This window comes from Phaethon aethereus (genome assembly GCF_964289735.1).
Source record: "Phaethon aethereus genome assembly, chromosome: 2".
Taxonomy (NCBI): domain Eukaryota; kingdom Metazoa; phylum Chordata; class Aves; order Phaethontiformes; family Phaethontidae; genus Phaethon; species Phaethon aethereus.
The window spans coordinates 132194546-132216124 of NC_138582.1; the positions used below are offsets into that span (position 1 = coordinate 132194546).

At 38.3% G+C, this 21579-nt stretch overlaps 1 protein-coding gene across 1 annotated transcript in view; it reads left to right on the forward strand.

Moving 5' to 3' along the window:
* RFTN1 (raftlin, lipid raft linker 1) overlaps positions 1-21579 on the forward strand; it is a gene marked incomplete at its 5' end in the record, with an annotated part of 86851 nt that overhangs the window by 16441 nt on the left and 48831 nt on the right. The window contains one exon of the mRNA XM_082014563.1: positions 13516-13702. Within this exon, the coding sequence (XP_081870689.1) occupies positions 13516-13702 (187 nt within the window). The remainder of the gene's footprint in view (positions 1-13515; positions 13703-21579) is intronic.

Below are 21579 nucleotides of genomic sequence, written 5' to 3' on the forward strand. Positions count from 1 at the left end.
TAACGTACTGACTGTAAAGTAGGTCCTTTTTGGTACAGCTGTAACTCTCCCTTACCTCATTTCTAAAGGACACAATTGCCTAAGTCATTGCAAAGTAACTGATCTATTTGGTGGTTCTTTATATGTTCCGGAACTAGTTTTAGTTTATGTGGCTATTCTAAAAATCATAGATGGGGTAGTACATGGCTCTTCCACATGCCAAATTAATCAGGAACTGTTGGGGAAATTGCTTGATAAGGATTACTGCCACCCTGTATTTTCATACATTGTCATGCAAATCTTCACACATTAAGTATGTCATCAGAGAGGGAGTTTCCTGTGACAATTTTAAACAGTGAGGATGTGGATCACAAGATCTTCCTCTTCAGGCCTGTTTTGCTGCAAATGTCAGAAAAGCTTTCATTCCAACTGGATTGCTCCCTTTGATGCTGTGGGACAGCTGAGATGTCCAAGTACAGCTCAACGGTGGCACTGAGAGCAAGTCTTGTGAGAGTGATACGAGGTCTGCTGTGACAGTAAGATTTAAATCTTGCTTGTGTACAGACACAGACTCTTCACATGAAATTCACAAGCCCTAACAGAGGTATTCTTACTATTCGCAGCAATGGCAATATATTCCCATTATCAATACAGCTGGACAAAAAGCAGAAGTGTGGTGCGGGATTGCTGAGAGGAATGGTAAATACTTTCTGGAGAATGTTTTGCATTTGGTTTTTCATTGCAGTTCCCTAAACAGGCCTAACAATTGGAAAAGAAGACAGATCTAATTTACTTTTTATTCCTTTTGAAAATTTGGAGTTTTCCTGGGAAGTTTGATGGAGTTCGATGGATCAGTTATGTTTCTGTTTCTAATCTAACAGCAGTTGTGTGTTCTGGCTCTTGTATAGGTGCCTATGGAAGTGTTTGTCTTAGAATCACTAGTGGGAATGTGTTTTAAAAAAAATCCAAATGCATTATATCTCCTTTTCCTTGGAATTTAATATACCTGTCCCTGAATATCTCCTGTTTATATTGAATTTCATCATCTAGTATTCTCTTACCCAAGTTTCTTTTTCAGACATAACCAAACCTGGGGCCAAAATCTACTTGAGAATATTCTTTCAAGTAACACGGCTTACTTATACAATATATGTTAGATTTTTGGCTCCTTTAATGTTTGTTTAGTTTTGCCAGTAAGGCTGAAAACAATTTAACAGACACTTATGAAAAATTACAAGATTTCCAAAATAGGGGAATTTGATTTAAAGGAGCACCAAAAGAACACTGAGAAGTTACATTTTATGTTATCTTCCATAAGAAAAACATGCATAATTTGGAAATGTCTTCTCTTTAGCTAAAAAATAAAATATTTCAAGCCAGGAAAAAGATAAAAAGATGAAAGTCACTGTGATATTTTACTTATTGTAATTTAAAGTATTAAGTACCACTGCATTTTGAAGAAAAGGAATGTTATTGGTTGATGCAGTCAAGAAATGAGAACATCTGAAATAAGGTAATATATGGACTTTAGTGACAGGATTGGAAAGAATCCAGTTCTAGCTTTTACAAAAATGAAACAAACTTGGCACACAGTGTCATCCTACATAAGATTTTACAAGAAAGACTGAAAGCACCTATTACAACAGAAGGGGAAAATGCATGTGAAACACTGGAGTTTTAAAGTGAAAAGAAACAGAAACCAGCAGGTAACATTTGAATAAAGCCTTCAACCAAGTAGAAAGCTATCTGTCCTTTTCTGTGTATCTAATGCAAAGTATTATGTTTAAAATATATACAGGCATGACCTGCCAAGAGGATTTTGGTTTCCCTGGAGACTATCAGTTCTCTGTTGCACAGGTTGACTTGGGGAATAAGAGCTATCTTGATAAATCAAAACCTTTCTCTTGAAGTTACTGGGTATGTCAGTGAATTTAGATCTTTGTGTTGAAGGCTGAATTTATAAAATGCAAACTTCTAAATGTTCTAATTTCCAGTTATTTCTCCTGGCATGTACTTATGATATGCATCAATTATCTTGTGAATTGGGGGAAAAAAACACCTTTATTGTAATACTTTGATGGCAGTTTTATCTTCTTGTTTGTCTGAGTTATGCCAAGTCTTTGATTTTTTTAATCACAATTTTCAATGTATCATAAAAGATGTACATCAGATCATATTGTGGCATGTATTCAGCCACAGTTACTACTGTTGACTTCTCTCTCCTCCCTTTTCCTTAAATGTTTTGAAATCCTCTTGTCATTTTTCAGTTTGGAAACTAGGCTTCAATCAGATTTATAGTTACTAACTAGCTTGTGAGTATGGAAAAAAATCCCTAATAAAATTCATGCAACCTACTTTGTTCATCTGTGCTTGATTAAGAATAAAACCAGTAATCTCAAGGTTGTTCTCAGTTGGTTTGCATGGAAATATGTAGATTGATGTATGAACCTTTCTGCTCTTTAACTCCTTGAAGAGTCAGCACATGCAGCGTTTTATTGACAACAAGATATAGTGATTTGGAAAGCTTAGAAATGCTACAAATTCCATTTCAGAGGAGATTTTTCTCATCTAGCGAAGTATACCATAAAATGAATAAATTCTGCATAATTTGGAACTTACTGAAGTAGACGATTTTTTTGTACTCTTCTGGGGATATTACCTATGCTTTTTACAGTTCTTTTACTGCAATCCAAGTTTTCTTATTGTAAAATTTGCAAAGAATCCACTGTTATTTCTCCGTTATATGCTGCACTTCTAAAATCTGAAAGGAAAATTTGCCAGAAATGTGGAAAGAACATCAAAGTGAAGCATAAACAGAGAGGAGAAGAGGAAAGGGAAAAGGAGGGGGTTATGACAGGAAGAAGAGAGAGAGAGGAATATCTGTATCTCATAATATGTATGTGTATTATTTAATACTTATGTATATTGCATAGGTATATGTATTAAAAAGTGTGGGAGGGAGGGAATGAGCAGATGCTGTAGACTGCAGGGTTCGCTGTGAAACTCGCTAGTGTTTGTTAGTATTGATGCTAAGAAAAATGGCGAGCACATTAGCTGGAGAGGGGTCAAAGCAAATAAGATGGGTCAGCCCTCCAAATTTCATGATGCCACCAACTTCTAAGATACCAGAAGATCTCTTCAGTAAGTTTTACTTTTTTTTTGTCTCCTTGGGTAGCTCCTCCTTCCCTCCCTTGTAAAATACTTGATTACTGGCTACTTGCAGTGAGAGGACATAACTTGCTGCACCATTGGTGGAAGTGATGGGAAGTCCTGTTTCGCTACTTCTTAAGCTGTTACAATGAACGTCATTCAGTGTTTGACTCTGGCAGCTAAAGGATTGCCATCAGGAGATTAACTTGGTCTCTAAAACCTTTAGGGCAGGGAATCAGTACTTTTATTGGGGTTGCAAATAGATGTGAATTAACATGCTGGCCCTTCCTGTAGTTCAGAATTAACCTCTTCTCTCCTCTGTAATTCAGTGTCATACTTGCCTTTTGGACCTCATACTGATAGGCCTGTATGAATAAAATATTGCAACTTCGAACACTTCTCCTTTTGCTTAGACATAATTGGAGTTTTCTTGGATTTGTGAAATGTATATTATCTGTCTTTGTTGCCTCTGTGTTTGGTCTGCATCAGTTTAGGAAATGGAACCAAGCAGGAGGAAGGGACAAATACAAAAATGTCATTTCAAAGAGCTGCTCAAGTATAGAAGGGATAGGATTTGGTTCTTTTTTCTGTCCACAGCTTAAATGAGAAGTCCCTCCCCTTTTCCATCTTCTTTTGTTTCACTTATTGTGCAGTCATTAACCCTTCTTGCATCTAGTAGGTGGTCTTAATTTTGCCTGTTTTGCATAATTCTGTGCACAAGCTAATACCTGTAAGCTGTGAGAGCACATTTAAAAAGTGCTTGTCAGTTTGTTTAGGTAACTAAACTTCTGTTTAGTGGGGGGTTTTTTCACTTAGTGGAGTTGATAGCCTGGGTATTTCCTTTTATCTGAAACACCAAAAATGAAACCATCCCATGTATCATCACATCATGTTTGTGGCAAACGTACCCAGTTCTTAAGATATTTATCTTATGCTTGTAAGATACAGAAATGAAACTTTGACTGAAGAACAAAAAATTGTGAGACAACAAATGAAAGTGAGATCAGACAACACAATTGATTAGAAGTTGTCTAATCTCATTGCATCTGTGAGTTATGTTAGTACCTTCTTGATTTGACTAATGCACACATCTACTATTTCCTAAAGAAAAGAATGTTGGTGTATGTCTGTATGTGTGTGTACATACACCTATGCACAAATATATGTATGCATATATATACACATACCTGTGTACACATTTCTATACATACATACTTTCAAAGGGTATATATGCAGTTTCACAGTCTCTGTGGGTTTTTTTCCCTCTCTGCCTCCTTAAGATGCAGTGCTTTGATTTTGAATATTCTTAAGTTCCATTTTTACTTTTTCACTGAAGGTAAACATTAGGAGCTTATTGAATGGTCATCCTTCATTTGAAGTCCTGATTTCTCTTGCATATTCATTCTTACTTTCTTTGATGGGGACATTTATTGTATTTGCCTTGAAGATTGAAAGAAAAACCACTGAGAATGTCATTTAGCATAACCAAAAAAAGCAATGTGATATATTAACATCCAGTGTCTTGCCTCTGCAGATGGCCTGCACAGTAATGCACCCGAACTGTCTGTCTTGTCTTCAAAGTTAAGGAACCTCTATATATATCTCATGGAAGCTCAAGCTCTATTAGAAAGGAAAAGAGACTATAGTACAGCTTGTATAACTACTCCAAAATCTTGAGCTTTTAACTCATTAAATTCTAGCCTTAGTGTGTTTCAGGTAACTAAAGTGGCATGATAGTGTCAGAAGTACAATATATTTTCTGCTAGGTTAGTTGTACTGATTTAGCATTTATTTGGTAGGTTTTAGTTCAGAAACAATTCTTGGGAATTCTTCACAAAACTCGCCAGAAATCTGTTTACTGCTTTGTGTTCTTTAAGTTACATTATTAGCGGGTTTGCCTTTATTTTAATAGGAAATACTCTGATTCTCTGATAGGTGTTTGTTGTTGTTGTTGTTGACAAGAAACTTTGTGGGTTGAATGAGGAAAGAATAGTTAGAGTTAAGTGAGGGTAAGGACTGCATTGCTTTGCCGCACAATTTGTGCTGCATAAAAGAGGGCTCCTTAGTGTTCGTAACAAAGAATGAAAATTTGCAATAGATGCCTTAATATTTTTTTTGTTTGAGATTGACACTGATTGGAAATAACCATGGTTTCCCAGGATCAGTCAAGAAGTATTTTGATAATATTCAAGTAACAGTTTGCTTTCTGCTCTCCAGAATAATGAATTGGCCTTACCAAGCTTTAACAGTTGGAAAGGATGATGATCTGGATTCCTTCATCTGTTCCAAACCAACTGCTACATGTCATTGAAAAGTGCCTTAAAAACTTTCTTATTTATAGTTAATTAATAGTATTTATTGCTACATCGTTAGATGAAAGTCAACACTTCACAATACATTTTTACCCTGCACCTTCCTCCAGGTGAATTCTGATGTTCACTTGCCTCTCTGCAAGGAGCTGCAGTACCATTCAGCCCTCAGGGCTTGCACAGGTAAACCCGAGGACTTTGGCAAACCAAAAAGAGACCTGACAGGATGTTCCTTCATTTAGCAGTCAGCATTCAGCTTGCAGAAATTAGCTGGTTGGAGCGGCACTGGTTTGTTTGCGTATCCTAATTGTTGTGAGTGTGTGCCTTCTGTTACTGCAATTGTACCGTCATGTTGAAATTACAGTTCCAGTAATAGAGGTAATTCCAAAATTTCAAGTGGAGTGGAAATTCACAGAACCACTGAAAAAATGTGCTTCTTTAGCCACTGGTAATGTAAAACAGTCATACATTACTTTTATTTAAACTTCTGAACATTATTCAAATGAAAAACTTTGCTGGGTTTGACATGTTCCTACAAAATATCAAACTGCATCTTCTGACAGTAACCTTTCTAGTTAAATTTTTTTTGACTGGCCCTAATGTAAAGACATTGTTTTGCTCTACTAGAACTTAGTCTACTGTAGATTTGATTACTTTCAATTAAATTAAAGTTGCTGGAAAGGAATTAATATTAAATTAAGAAATAGCAATCCTCATACTAAGTGGAGGAAGTGTGCTTGCTTTGGTGTTCTACAAAATGATCAGGGCTGTTATAAACAATCATAAACATGCTTGGGAAGTGCCCTGTGTGAAAGAATGGGAGATTTTGTGGACTCGGGCCAGACTTATGCATCTGCTCACACATGTGCTTGGTGCTATACTTTCTTCCCACATTATTGTCTCCATTTGTTGTTGCTATTTAGTTTCCTGCCAGCAAACATGCAATTACCACCACCTTGGTGGGTTGCATGAGGCACAACAGAGCAAGCTAATACTGTTTTCCACAAGGTGGTCACTAAAGGCAGGAGGTAAATAGTCGGATCTATTATAAAGCCCTGCAGGACATCAGTGGATGGTGTGGGGTGATGACTGTATTACCATTTGACCGTAATTTCGCTTGTACCTAGTTTTCATCTTACATGCTCGTTGCTAGATCTGTTAAGGACTGCAGACGCTAACGCCTGACCACTATCCAGATTCTTTCAGGTGGTCTCCAAACTTGTTCTGGAGAGTGCAGGAGGGAGATTTGCGTGCTTTAGAAGGACAGCAGCAAAAAATTCACGCTGAGTAGGGAGCTGTGTGGAAGAAATGAGCAGGAGTGACTAAGTGTGTAGCATGCCTGAATGTTTGCTCCTTTCTAGCTCACAGGTACCACCCTGCTCAGGGGCAACTACCTGCCTTTGAGCCCACAGTGGGGAAGAGGAGAGCTGCGCTGTGGTTGTCCTTATAGCCCTTCTGTCGCCCACCTCCCTCTTCTGAGGAGGGCTCCATAAGCCCTGAGCTCTCCTGGGGAGGAGACGTGAGGACATCATCCTTTCTGTGAGTCACCTGGAGCAGCTGTAGCTTTGCAGAAGGGCCTGCAAGGTTTGCAGTGCTGGAAGGAGGAGGTATGAGGAGGAGCATGAGTGAATCCAGAGCCCACTGGGTCTGGGTGCCTTGAATGGAAGTGGCTCACAGGAATGACCATGGGCTTAGGAATGACCTCATCCTGTGCTTTTAAAAAGAAAACAGTTATGGCTGTTTCTTGAAGGGTCTGAGCCGGCTGATGTGTGTTAGGCTTGATCAAATGACATAGACAGTGGGATCGAGTGCACCCTCAGCAAGTTTGCAGATGACACCAAGCTCAGTTGACATGCCTGAGGGACAGGGTGCCATCCAGAGGGACCTGGACAAGCTTGAGGAATGAGCCTGTGTGAACCTCATGAGGTTCAACAAGGCCAAGTGCAGGGTCCTATACTTGGGTCGGGGCAGCCCCCAGTATCAGTACAGACTGGGGGATGAAGGGATGGAGAGCAGCCCTGCCGAGAAGGACTTGGGGGTACAGGTCAATGAAAAAGTAGATATGAGCCAGTAATGTACGCGGACAGCCCAGATGGCCAACCATATCGTGGTCTGCATCCAAAGCAGCATGGCCAGCAGGTCGAGCGAAGTGATTCTGCTCCTTTACTTCACTCTGGTGAGACTCCACCTGGAGCACTGCGTCTAGCTCTGGAGCCCTCAGCACAGGAAAGACATGGACCTGTTGGAGTGGGTCCAGAGGAGGGCCACAAGAACAATCAGAGGGATGGAACACCTCTCCTATGAGGACAGGCTGAGAGAGTTGGGGTTGTTCAGCCTGGAGAAGAGAAGGCTCCGTGGAGACTGTATTGCAGCCTTCCAGTACTTAAAGGGGGCTTCTAAGAAAGATGGGGAGAAACTTTTTAGCAGGGCCTGTTGCGATAGGACAAGGGGTAATGGTTTTAAACTAAAAGAGGGTAGATTTAGACTCTATATATGCCTAAAGGAAGAAATTTTTCACCACCAGTGAGGGTGGTGAAACACTGGCCCAGGTTGCCCAGAGAGGTGATAGATGCCCCATCTCTGGAAACCTTCAAGGTCAGGTTCGTTGGGGCTCTGAGCAACCTGGCCTAGTTGAATACGTCCCTGCTCACTGGGAGGGGGTTGGACTAGATGACCTTTAAAGGTCCCTTCCAACCTAAACTGTTCTATGATTCTGTGAATCTATGAAACAGGAATATTGTGCTTGTGGCTACCAGGGAACTGAGTTGCTGCATCACTTAATAGTGTGGGTCTGCTGAGTTTGCCAGTCTTCCTTTTTTTGTTTGAGACCCCTTTATATACCATATTTTGGGCATGTATTGGCACAAAGTGCTTTCTTCTGTACCCAGTACAGACACAGAGTGCGTACAATCTATGTACACAACATACACACACAATTTGATTTTTGGTTGCTTTAATGGAAAGGAAAAAGGCTTGTTTAATGTTTCATAATAAATTGAGGAATGTTACTTTGAAAATGCAGATGAACATGAAAACTTAATTTGAAAGGGAATGGAAACTATTTAAGAGGAGTCCAATATTTTTGTAGAACATTTTCATGTGTAATGTGAACTGTCATTAAGGGTTCCATCAGCTGTGACTGGAATAAGAGCATAAAATATTAATCAGGAAAACATGTTAAAAAATGAAGACCAAGAAGTCCCAACACTTAATTTGTTTTGTTAGAGTAACCAAAATAAGTAAGCGCCTAACACAGGGTAATAGAAATTTAGAGTAGAACTATATGCTTGTCCTTTTAAATAAAAGTATTAAGGATAAGCACCAAGAAACTAAGAACTAAATTTGACTGTTTCAGCAAAGAGAAATTAAATAAATGCCATTTTAGCATTTAACATTTTATTCTTCGTAGAGCATAGCTATCATTCAAGTAGAAAGAAATTAAAAAACAGTAAAGTTTGGTTTAGCTTTGTCGTAAACATAACTATCAGGAAGGGAAAATTGCTTATCAAATAGAATAGAGTTAAAAACATCTGATTCTGTTGGGTATATATTATATAAAGATGTAGTGTAGTTGATGATTGTCGTTATTAGGCATGGGCTAATAGATGAATCCATGCTTTACTTTATAAAGCATAATATACCTTTGTTGTCTGAAAGTGTTGGGTTATAGCATCTCAAAGGTACCCAAATCTATTGTTTTAACATAGAAAAATTAGCCTGCTTGTTGTAGACAGTTGCTTTAACTTTCTTTTCTCTTTAATATTTGATCAGGATACGTCTACCTGTCTAGCATGGACCATAGCACAGTTGTCAGAGATCATGAGATGCTTCATTTTGAAGCTGGTTGGTGGCTATTTGATCTCTGTGGTAGCAGCCCTGGATGATCCATCGGGAGGGAAAGAGGAGCTCCTTAACACAGGAGGAACCAGTTCTCTTCAATACCTGTCTGCCCAACCACATTTCTCAGCTGCTCTCAGTACCTCAGGATCCCTGGGGCAGACTACACCACCTTCTTTTGTTTCCCATAAATTGCTTTTTGGAGCTGCAGAGATGACTCCTTTCAAATATACATGACTCAACCTCTAGATTTTTATGTCAACTCAATCCTTTTATTGATTTTTCTGCGGCAAGACTGGAATAGTGTGAGCGTTTGGTCAGGTTTTTCCATTGGCTGCAAAGAATGTACGAGTCCCTAGACCCAGGAAAGTCACCATACAGATATCAGTTGTGTAACACAAACTTTTCTTTTTGAAGGATCTCTGGAGCTGTAGTCTTCTGTATGTATCCGAGCATTGCTGGAAGTGTTTTAAGCTTCAATTATCCGCCAGGCAACAAACTAATTTGCCTGGTAATCAGTTCCAAAAGCAGCCAGCACTTCTATTTCCACTTTCAGCCCTAGCAAAATTGAAAAACACAGCATCTGTCATGTACGGGTTTCTTACACAGTCATCTAGATATAGGCAGAATAAACAAAGGAATCTTTTGAGGTTACTTCAGGTTGTGAAGTGCACAAGAAATAAGGAAACATGGAGAAGAATATAAAACTTGGAGCTAATTGCATTTCAAGAGCGACATGGAGGCTGCTAATTCAGCTTTATCTTTTGGCAGAACAGAGGCTTATAATAAGCACTGGAGTTATACAAGATTTTATTTGGTTTTTCATTTGCTCTTTTACTTTACACAAGTCCCTGTTGTACACAATTTTGGTTTTCCTTTTTCTTTTGAAAGTGGCATGATTAGAATTCTCTTTAACAACTAAAACAAAAGCTTTGATAGATTTTAGTGGAAGTTATGTAAGTTTTTCTGAAAATGTTACCATTTTTCTAAGGTAAAGTAAGGAAAGACTAGAACAATGACTGGTTTCATAAATTAATGTTAAATTAGGTTGAACCTACAGGTATGCACCTTAGAGGAATTAACTGAAGAAATAATTGAAATTTTATCATTTAAGTTTGAAGACTATTGAAGGATGAATGTGACTCTCCAGGAAAGTGTGATGTCCTTTTTCAACCTACTTTTAAAGCTAACTGTATGATTGTTAACCTAACTTAATGCCCAGAAAGATATTGCAACAAATAACTTTCGTATAAAATATCCAGAGGATGATGAGTAGCAGGGATTTCTGGGGAGGAGTCTATCTCACAAGAACCAGTTTGTCTGTGGAGAGTAACAAGAATGCACAGCACAGGTCTGTAGTCCTTGTGGGCATCAGTTGTGTAACAGGAACTGTTTTGTCTTTTTGAAGGATCTCTAGTCCAGGGAGAAATTAGCAGTAGTTCAGTGTCAAACCAAAAAGATATATTAACTGTAAGGCTTAAAATGGTTCTGTCCAGATTCTGTTAAAATTCACCATTTTTATTAACTATTCCACCAATAGGCTGCTAGGTATGTTTATTGAGGTTTTCCAATCTGAGAAGTGCTGTTGGCACTGCAGAGGTCAGAATCCAGAATGGCGCTTGAAAACTGAAAGGAAAAACCCTAAAATTCATGAAAGGCAGGGACATTCAACCACTGTTATTTGTGGGGAAAAGAATTTAATTTTTTTTCCCCCAAATGATGTAAACTGACATGGGCTATATAATAAGTGTGAAAGAGCTTTTCCATTCTATAAAGCAGTGATGAGGCTTGTGCTGGATCACTGTGGTGAGGCTTAGGTACTATACTTGATGAAAGATGTGGACCAGTTGAAAAAGAATCAGGAGAGAACCATAAAAAATATTTAGAAATCTAGAAAACACAAGGGAACAGGAAACATTGAAAGGACTGAGTTTATACAATCTAAAGAAGGTAAGATTAAGGCATGACAGGTGTTAGGAATCGTAAAATGCTGATGCAGAAAAGAAATATTCTAGTGAGGTAGTAGCAATCTTGAATTTTAGAGAGGAAAATTTAGGCCAGGTGCTAGGAAAAGGTTTTGAATAGTAAGAATAGAGAAGTACTGAAACATGACTTATGGGGCTTGTGGAATCTCCATTACTAAAGGTTTTTAAAAACAGATGAGAAAAACTGTGAGAAATAGCTAAACTGGAACTGATCCTGCCTCTAGGAAATAGGATGGACTAGCTGGATGGTCCCTCCTGGCTCTTATTTTCTGTTACCTTTCTTTTTTTAATCATCAAGTGTACATCCCAATGTTCCAATTACATGTGTTTTCACACTTTCCCCTTGTTTAGCTTTTAGGAGGAAGCAATCACTCTCCCATGTTAATGGCTAGACTTTCTACTAGGGTTACCAAGGCATCCTCAGAAGAATCCAGATACCAGGTTCATATGCGAGGCAAGCATCAGTTTTCATAGATGATTGTTAAAAATTGGAGCACCATTACCAGGATTAACATTACTGAATAGTGTTTAGTCATTCCATTGTATTCAGGTAAAACCCTAATTTAGAAAGGTGTTCTGGCTTTCATATTCTTTTAATTAATTAGATGATTTGCAGCATAATCTAAAATTTTTGGAGCCTCTGAGCCACAAGAGGGAAGAAGTAGTTCTAACATCTGGGTTTCCCCATTTTGATCCCCAGTAGGGTCAGTAACAGTCAGTTTTATTATTTATTATGCATTATTCATTATGCCATCTCTTTTTATGACTCTGAAGTGATTTGTATGCTGTTGTAGAAGGTAGAGCCCTATTGTCTATCAATGTACACATTGCTTGGATTTCTCATTTTATTTGCAAAAATAATAAAAATTCTGCCTCATGGTTCTTGGTCAAAATGTTCTATTATCCTCTTCTGGAACATGATCTTGTATGAAGAAAAAGCATACCAAGCACCGCTATTCTATTATTATTTAAATTATTCCTCTATATTATTGTTTTTGAATATTTATTAGTTTTTTGATAACCTCTTTCATTATTCATAAAGGGTAGCCACACAGTTTGATGGAAAAAGCAGTACAATGAAACCTTATTTTGCATAGCTGGCATCTTTCATACAAACTGTTCTCCTGTAGGTTTTTTTTTAACGAAGGCCTGCAAGGTGCTGGGAACTTTTGTTGTGTTTCTTGCAACATCCCCTCCCTGTTGGTTTCAGTGGGAGGGGAAGGCATCCAGCACCTTGCCACCCTATACGCTCTAGCATGGTTAGGGATGAAATAATAAATATCCCCCAAGAGCGATGGAAATGAAGAGGCAAAGGTCATGAAAGAAAGATGTCTTTTCACATAAGATATGAAAAACATATGAAGAATTACTGACAGAGAGAGAAAGAGAATGGAAGGTTGTTTTAGGTGATTTATGGGATTTTTCTTTTGAAGCCCACAGGACTCCAAGGAAATAAGGGCAATTGCTGTACTGACTGCAGTATCTGTGTGTATGTCAAGTGTCTGACAGGAGTCAGCATCAAATACTTCACAGGAAGACATAAAACCCCACAGTAAGCAGATTGGGGAAGGAGTATTTTCATGCACTAGGTCTCATTCCTCATCTCTAATATGTATAGGTTTGCTTAAACCCTGAGGTATAAGGTTTAGTGTCTATTCTGAAAGGTTTCTCATCACTACAGGTATGCATTGCTCTTAGTGTTCTTATTATCAATATACCTACACAGTACTCTTTAGACATATTGGTAGATATTTGGTCTCAACACCATTTTGCATCAGTGATCTCTTAGTCTGATAATACAGCTTTAGTGTAGATGGATGCTTCTGTTTATTGCTTTTGAATTTGGCATGTTCTATGTTCATTGACTATCCCCTTTCTCTTGTTTTATATTTTTGACTCACGGCTCGCTCTCCTCAACTTGCATTACTATGACAACTACTAAATCTTAGAATATCTTTTGACTGCTTGTTTTTATTAAATCCTCCACTTCATCTCTGCAAGACTGTGTAGTGAATTTGGCATTTTAATGTATCTGACTTCTTGTTTAATTGCACCAGTCTCTTGTGTGATACAAGTCCTTCGCCAAGACAGCCTGCTTAAAATCTGAAATACAAAATGGACCTCGGGAAAGGTCAATTTTTGTGTTAATAATTTTTGTAGATCAGTGTGAAGCTTGCTTGACTCTGAAGAGCCTGGATTTTAAAAAACATGGTAGTCCAGTGTAGGATTATTGACCAATTTCTTTTTGTTTCCAGCTGAGCTGCCAGGATCGTCTGCAATCAAGCTCTCCTCCTTGCATGATCTTCCAGCTCAGCTGCAAGAATTGTACCAGCAGGGTTTCATCTTGGCTGCTGTCCACCCTTTCGTGCAACCAACTGATGAAAAAGAGAAAACTCCCCAGGAACAAATCTTCAGGGCTGTGCTTATCAAGAAAACAGAAAGGTAAAGCACTTCCAGTGAACTGGGATAAAAATAGACAATGTGATTTCCTGCTGAGTTTTGACCTACATCAGGAAATTATAGCAGAGTTTACTGTGCAAGGCTTGATTATTTTTTTTTTTTGTGGGCTTGAATAGGCTTAACATGTTCTTCATGTTTACAATTCATCTGCAGTTTGGCAGATGACTCGGAGAATAACAAGTTGAAATATGCTCTGTATTTTGGGATGTGTTGTCATGAGAGGCAAACAAACAAGCCCTATGCCTGACAATTTGTGAGGATGGTCCCATTGGTACCCTTTAAGAATTTATTAGATTAAATTAAGACAGAAGAAATGTTTTCTTAGAAAAGGCATATTTTGTGTTTAGATGGTTACAGTTAATGCAGTTAATTTGAGGATGGCAGTACTAATGCATACTTCTTATGTTTATGTGTAGACTTTAGGCTCTTCTGTCCTCTAAACAATGCAAGTTCTTTTAATTTTTCAATCAGTGCAAACTCCTTAAATAAAAAGATGACTGTCCTGCTTTGTTCAGTCTCTTAAAATGTATTAAGAATATTTTACATAATCAAGGTCTGAAGATGAATAAAGAAATAGCAATACTGTTCTTTTATGTTTTAATCTGATTTTTAAAAAAATCAATAGAATGTGCTCCTAAATAACCCAGAAGAAAATTAAAATGTGAATATTTATAAACATATCTTCAGGATTTTTAGTTAATGATTTAAAACGTAATTTAATGTTATATGACCACCCACAACTCTGCAGCTACCTATGTTGTTGCAGCCATTTTGTACAGTTTTCCTACATTAGTTGCATTCCCCAGTCCACCCCTTCTTAACAGTGACCTATGCGGAAGGCTGGGGGGGTAATTAAACTCCATTTGCCGATTCTAGTCCTTCTCTTCATGCTGATGCTTGAAGGAATGGATGTAACTGTTTTAGACACCTCTTAAAACTAAAGTAAAACCACCATTCAATTTGCTACATCATGGTGATCAGTTGGTAGCAATTACAGACAGGGTCAAACTTCAGTCTGTGACCTAGGAAAAAGTTTTGCATTTTATTAACAAATATATGTAGGCATATATATTTATGTAGGCAATAATATATGTATATATATGTGTATATATAATAATAATAGAATATATTATAATATAATATATATAATATAATAATATAATAGAATATATGTATATATATTGTGCCAGGGGAGGTTTAGATTGGATATTAGGAAAAATTTCTTCACTGAGAGAGTGGTCAGGCATTGGAACAGGCTGCCCAGGGAGGTGGTGGAGTCACCATCTCTGGAAGTGTTCAAAAAACGTGTGGATGTGGCACTTCAGGACATGGTTTAGGGGACATGGTGGTGCTGGATTAATGGTTGGACTTGATGATCTTGAAGGTCCTTTCCAACCTAGTGATTCTGTGATTCTGTGATACATATGTGTATATATATGTAGGTGTTGCAGGCAATTTTAGCTTCTAAAATAACTGTCAATTTACCTTAACTTGCTTTTAGTGTTATTAATACAGAACTTCATGCTAGCTTGCCTGATATTATTGTTTAAAGGGTTTCCAGTTTTATGGTCAAAACATAAAATGTTTGGCTGAACAGTGGACTTCTTGAGTAATATTGGGCTGAGCTTGCCTGGTTTTGGGGCCTTGCTTTCCCTGCCTACAAAATATCCTGTGGCAAATAATGAAAGTATTTACATGCATGAGTTTGCAATGTTAAGTAAGCGCTTAAGCACTTCTGCTGGATTGGGGTCCAAGGGTTCAACATCTTCCAGGACTGAGCTGTGAAGACACATCAGGGAAGAGCAGCATCCTTCTCGGCAGAGCAATAAGGTCTTCAAGCCAGAGCACTCAGTGTGTCACTGCTGTCTCGTACTGTATCCAATAGTTTACATCTGTGCGGAATGATTATGAAAGAGTGCAAAATCCTAATTTCCTACTCACTCACTTGGGTGCCAGTGTTTTACACACTTTAGACAGCTGTAAATGACTGTATAAAATTGAAGACAGTAGAGAGTCTTGAACCAATTATATTTCCTTTTACATTCACACTCCATTTCTTTACATTCCCTTATCTGTCATTTCTGACTGCCTAGGGAAGCAGAAGAGACTTGGTGCAGCGGGAGAAAACAGTCAAGTACCAGAAAGGGAAACGACATCAGTTTGGTGTTTCATGTAGTTTAAATGTTCCCGAGTTTGGCTGAGAGTATCGGAGAAGCTGCTTCCATAGTGTGTAGGTGCAACAAATGTTTGCATTGCTAAGCACAATGAAGAGAGATGGGTGTTGTACAGATTTCAGATTACTCTGGCCTGCATAGAGATCAGCTGTATTTGAACTGTGAGTTTATCCCATTCCACTAATACCTGGGGAGAAAAAATATGCTAAAGTAGGAAAAAAAAAAGACATACTGTTAATTGTTTTAATTAACCTTTGTCATTACACTGCTGATGAAGAATAAATGATACTTTTTTGACTGAGGACTGCTGGGTCTCTGGCATCCATAGGCTGTCTCTGTAGGAGACAGTTGAACTCTTGGGTAGAAGTTAAAGTCTGCTTAGGATATTTTTTGATCAGATGAGCATTTATTTCTGTTGTAAGATTTTAGAAGTGTAAATAGTCCAGCTACAGTTGTGGGATCACTAGTAACATCATTTATGCTCTGAAGTACAAAGTGGTCCCCTGCCATTTTCTGTAACAGTGGTGCCGGACATTCATGGGGAGCCAAGGAGTCATAAAAAGCCCTGTACCTTGGTGCAGGGCCCACACTCAGGCTTCCCGGGCACTTTCTGCAGAACACCTGAGGCTGTAGCTCCTTTGTCACCGCAGATGTTTCTCCACAGATGGCTCCAACTCTATACGCTTCATCTGTCAGTTGTCTGGCAGATACCAGGTGCAGTTTTTCACCATGCTGTTTTTGTTGCCTGGATGGAACAGAAATGAAATTGTTGTATTAGTGCCTTTTTGGTACAGTAATGTCAATTCTTTGTATACAGAGACAGAACTGAACACATGAGTTAGTCTTTAATCAGTGTTGCACCTTTATATGTCAGTTTTATGTTTTAAAATTAATTATGTTGACTCACATTTTGAGGGCTTAATTTTATAGCACTGCCTCTCCAAAGGTAGGAAGAGGCTATACTAGCTGCAGCGGATGATGTGTGTCAGGAGCTACATGCTGCTGCTATTGCTGAGATTTGCAGTGCCTTAATTTGTTCAAGAAATGAAATGGAAAAGGTAGTGCTTAGACATGGTATACATTAGAACTCGTGCATAGGAAAAAGTTCCTATTCGTGTTATTCCTCCTATTTTGCCATTGTCCTGGAGTTTTAAAATACTCAGTGTGAATTTGCAATGTCGTCGTACGTTTGAGGTAACTTTTAAAGTCACTACGATAGTTTTGTGTCTAATCTGTACTGGTATCTCTGTGGCTTCATTCATCTTAGCTGTCTAATAATTTCTGGTAAATAAGGAAGTAGGGGTCATTCCTGCTCTAGGATGTTTGAGGAAACACATTCCTAAATATGGAAGCTGTAAACGTTGAAAAGCAAGGCTTGTCCCTTGGAAATGTTAGGGAGAATATGAAAGTAACGAACAGATTTATTGTTTTAAAATCAACAATACAGTTGTTTACACTGCAAAAAGTGTCATGTTCAGTTAACCTAAATGAAGTAAGTATAGGAGTGTTTAATACTTTAGAGGCACTGGGCCTGAAGGTAGCCTACCACGTAGCTGAAGGACTCTGCCATTGCTCTCATTAAATTTAATAGAATAATTTTAAATATTTCTGTAGCACCTAATTGCATTGTGCACACTAACCAGTTGATTGGAAGTGGTCTGGAAGTTGAATAAAATAGAGTCGGATAGAGGAATAACAACTTCAGTGCTCCTGTGAATACTTTCTCTAAATTTCAATGGACTTCTTAATTAAAAAGCAATTGACTGTTTTACTCTCTGTGCTGAGTTCTGGGATACTTGAGTTTCTCAGAGAAGGCACCTCATAAAAAATATGCAAAGAAAAATCTTCAAGCCCAGGTTTTCACAGTTGGGTTTTTTTAATGAATGTAGGGAAGGCTCCAGGTGTGAAGTATAGCCCCTGGCTTGCCGGTTCGCATTGATTCACACTTGAGAAAAGTTGATTCACACTGATTTACACTTGAAGACAAGAATCTCAGGGAAAAGGACATACGGTGGTACCCTGGAAAGCGCAAACGTGTGACAGCGTATCTGTCCTGGCGCAAGGGACCAGGGAAGGTCCGTGCATTTGGGAGGTTCTGACTAACCAAGATAAGGAGAGTAGCACGTATGTCACTTATGTTGCCCTGAGGAACAGAGATTGTTAGTTCTTTGTGTGTGTAATAACCTTTCTCTCTTTGCCCTTTTATTTCCATACTCGCTAGTTTTTAATATAACAATCTCTGTTGAGGTGTCTTGTGCGCGTTACTATTTCAGACAGCTTGTGGCTGTTGCAGATAACCTGTTCCCTGCAAAGAAATTGCAAAGTCAGCCCCTGAACAAAATTGTAACAAAACCATAGCACAAAGCTGCTTTATTTTATTCCCAGCTCCCTGTAATGTGACACCCCTGTCTGGTATCTTAAAGTTTGAAAATTCAATGTCAATTAAAATGTTTTAATCTCCCTTTCTAAATACTGTGCACTAAAAAGCAAGCTCCATTCTCTTCCACTGGGAAGGATGCATGGTCCGGGCTCATAAACTGCTTACAATAGTTTTGACATGTTTGCAGATGCTCCATTTCACCACAGTAGAGTGAAGCAGAAGAGGGATATAAATTGAATTTCAGAGAGATCTTTCTCTCCGTTGTTCCATATATGTTTTAGGACATACCCTTCTACAGGTTTTGCCTCCAATCAATAAAGCAATCAGCAGGGAAACATTGCTGTGCAGAAGTAGACTAAGTAGTATAACTTAAGGATAATTTTTTTAGGGTAGATTTCTATGTTTACCTCAAACAACTTTGCAGCTGTTTTCCCTTTCTGTAAAATAATGAGGTGTCAGGTGTTCCAGTGATTCACTTGATGAGATGATTCTGATACTATTTCTATAATTTCCCTATATCCATTAATCCTGATGAAATGCAAACTTTCAACAGTTGGCCAAAAATAATTCTGTTTATCTGCAAAGGAATTTGACAGGCTGAGTTCAAAAGTTCAATAGTAAACCAGGATCTTTACAGTTTCTTTTTTTTTTTTTTTTTTTTTTTTTGCTGGTATGCAACATTAATTCCAAAGGATTTCAATTAATGGTGTCTTCTGAAATACAGCTAATTTTTTGTGTCCTCTGTGTCATGTAAAGTCTGGATTTACTGAAAATGTAGAAAAATGATTTCTAGAAAGTCTGGGCTTATAGAAAATGGAAAATAGCATGATGTAAATGCAAAAGATTGAAATGGCTTAAACAAGACAGTAGTTGTTGTGTTGTTTCTTTGATGCTATGTTTGCATTTCCAGTTGTCTGTGTCCGCTTTGTATTTGCTCGGTTATGTTGACTGAAAGGGAAAACCTGATTTCTCACACCTGAAAGACCAACTCTTTCACTCTGTCTATTTCCAGTCATACTAAACTCCCCTTTTAATAGTAATGAACAGCCTTTCCCATAAAAGAAAAGAAAACTGTATTATAGCAAGGAACTGATGAAGTATGAAAAGACATAATTATATGGGGAAGAAGCAGCAGACCCTGGAAGCGTTCTGCTTTGTGAAGCTCTGATTTGGTACTTCGGCATTTGGATTTGCACATTTGCCTTCTGAAGGCAAAGGAAAATGTTTCTAAAAACAGGCAATTCATCAAATTTCCGATTCTTCGCTGTTCGAGACACCTTCTAGCCCCAAAACCCTTTCTTCTCTTCAAGCTTTTTTGGTGGGCAGTTGAAACAGGGAGTTCTTGCTCTGACTTTGTGTAGAATTCAGTAGATAGAGCCATGAGCCATGGCTAGTACCTCTGACTGGCAAGCCTGTCTTTGAGTTTCTGTGGATATTTAATTTTCCATGTGAAAATTTTTCATGCCACATTTGACCTTCAGTGGCACATCCCTGTATAAAACATGCATAGTGGTCTGGAGCTTTCTTGGAGTGCTGCATCCCCCGCTCCAGTGTCATTTGCAAACTTGACAAGAGCACACCTTGTCCCCTCCTCCGTGTCATCGATGAAGATGTTAAACGTGACAGGTCCCAGGTTGTAGGCTCCTGGGTGCAGACTCCACTAGTCACTGGCCTCCAGACAGGGTGTCACCATTAACTATGGAACTGGTTTTTACTCACCTGGTTTTCCAGACTGTAGTGCCCTAACTGGCATACAAGCATAGTGCGGGAACCAGCGCCAAACCTCTTTCTAAAACTGCCATCAATGACAGCCACTTCCCCTCCCTCCACTCATCCACAAATCCTCTCATTTTAACATCAGAGGCAGTCAGGTTAGTCAAGTATGATTTACCCTTGGTATGTCTACGTTGACTGTTCCCAACCTTCTTCCCCTTCATGGGCCCTGAAATGTGCTACAGAAATACAAGAACTCCAGTTGAAGGCGTTTCACAGTGATAGTCTGACAGAAAATATCAGTGATCTCATCCGGTGCTGCTGTGCTTGCTTGAGTTGGTGAAAGTAGATACTTTGCATTGGTACAATATATTTTTAATTTAAATGTAAATGCATGTGTATGTGTATCTGGTTTTCATGTAGCATTTAGACTTGAAGATGGTAAATGTCTGACTTCGAGCCTAATGCTCATGAAGACAAACACGTTTTGTGTGCAAATGCAGTGTGGGGTGTTGCTCTCAGCAGGCTGATTTCAGCTTGCTGAAAAAAAAAATATTCTGTACTCAGGAGTCAACAGATACCTTCCTTTAGCTCAAGGGACAATGGCTTGAGCTTTTAAAGCTTGTTATTTGTTTCAAGTTCAAAGAAATACATTATTTCCTCACAGCAACTTTTAACGTTGACCCAAAATAAATGTTCTTTCATCTGTGTTCTCAAAACTATAAACACTCCACATTAAAGATGCCTATGTATCCATACATGCCTGAACTTTTCTCAAGAAATGCTATATGCTGCCATTAGAAAAAAAAAATTATAAATTTTACTAACAAATAATATATATTCCCGTGATAAGGTCTCATATATAAGAAAATTCCTAGTAAAGAAAATGTTTAGGTAATAAAGTTAAAACAGTGTCACGTGGATTAGACTTGAGGTTGTTATGATACAAAATATCTGCTTTTATTTTTATTAAAAAATGGTGTGTTTGTTGGGTGGGCACCATATAAACTATGGGTTTTTAATTGCTGCTGCCTTGGTTTTCAGATACTCTAGTTTTGCTAGATTCTATCCTGGAATTATACAGACAGCAACTGCTCATACTAACCACCTTGATGTGGTTTTATTTTTTGGTAATGTAGATCAGTTTGTTATAAATGTACAGTTATATTTTGAACTGTAGAGCTATTCCTATGTAGTGGAAAATCTCAAAACTGCACAGACATTCCTAGCATCATCTTAATCAAATAGTCATTTTAGAGTGTCTGCACAGCTTACAAGTGTGCTGAATCCATGGGCGTGGAGAACTTCAGGAAGATTAGGACCAAATGTTGGCTCCCTCATTTCCATCTTGTATCTGAAAAGGATTGGAAATCCAGTTTGTAGCAGACAGCAAGTTGTCAGCTTTAATACTTACTGTGTAAGTTACTGGTACTCTACAGCTGGTTATGGTTTATCTACTGTGAAATGGTGCTTAACTGCAAACAGCTGTGCAGGAAATGACAGCCTACTGAAACAACCATCATAAAATATTTTTGGCCAGTGAACTTCCAATTTGAAGTGAAAATCTTATTTATTCTATGTATTTTCTTCTT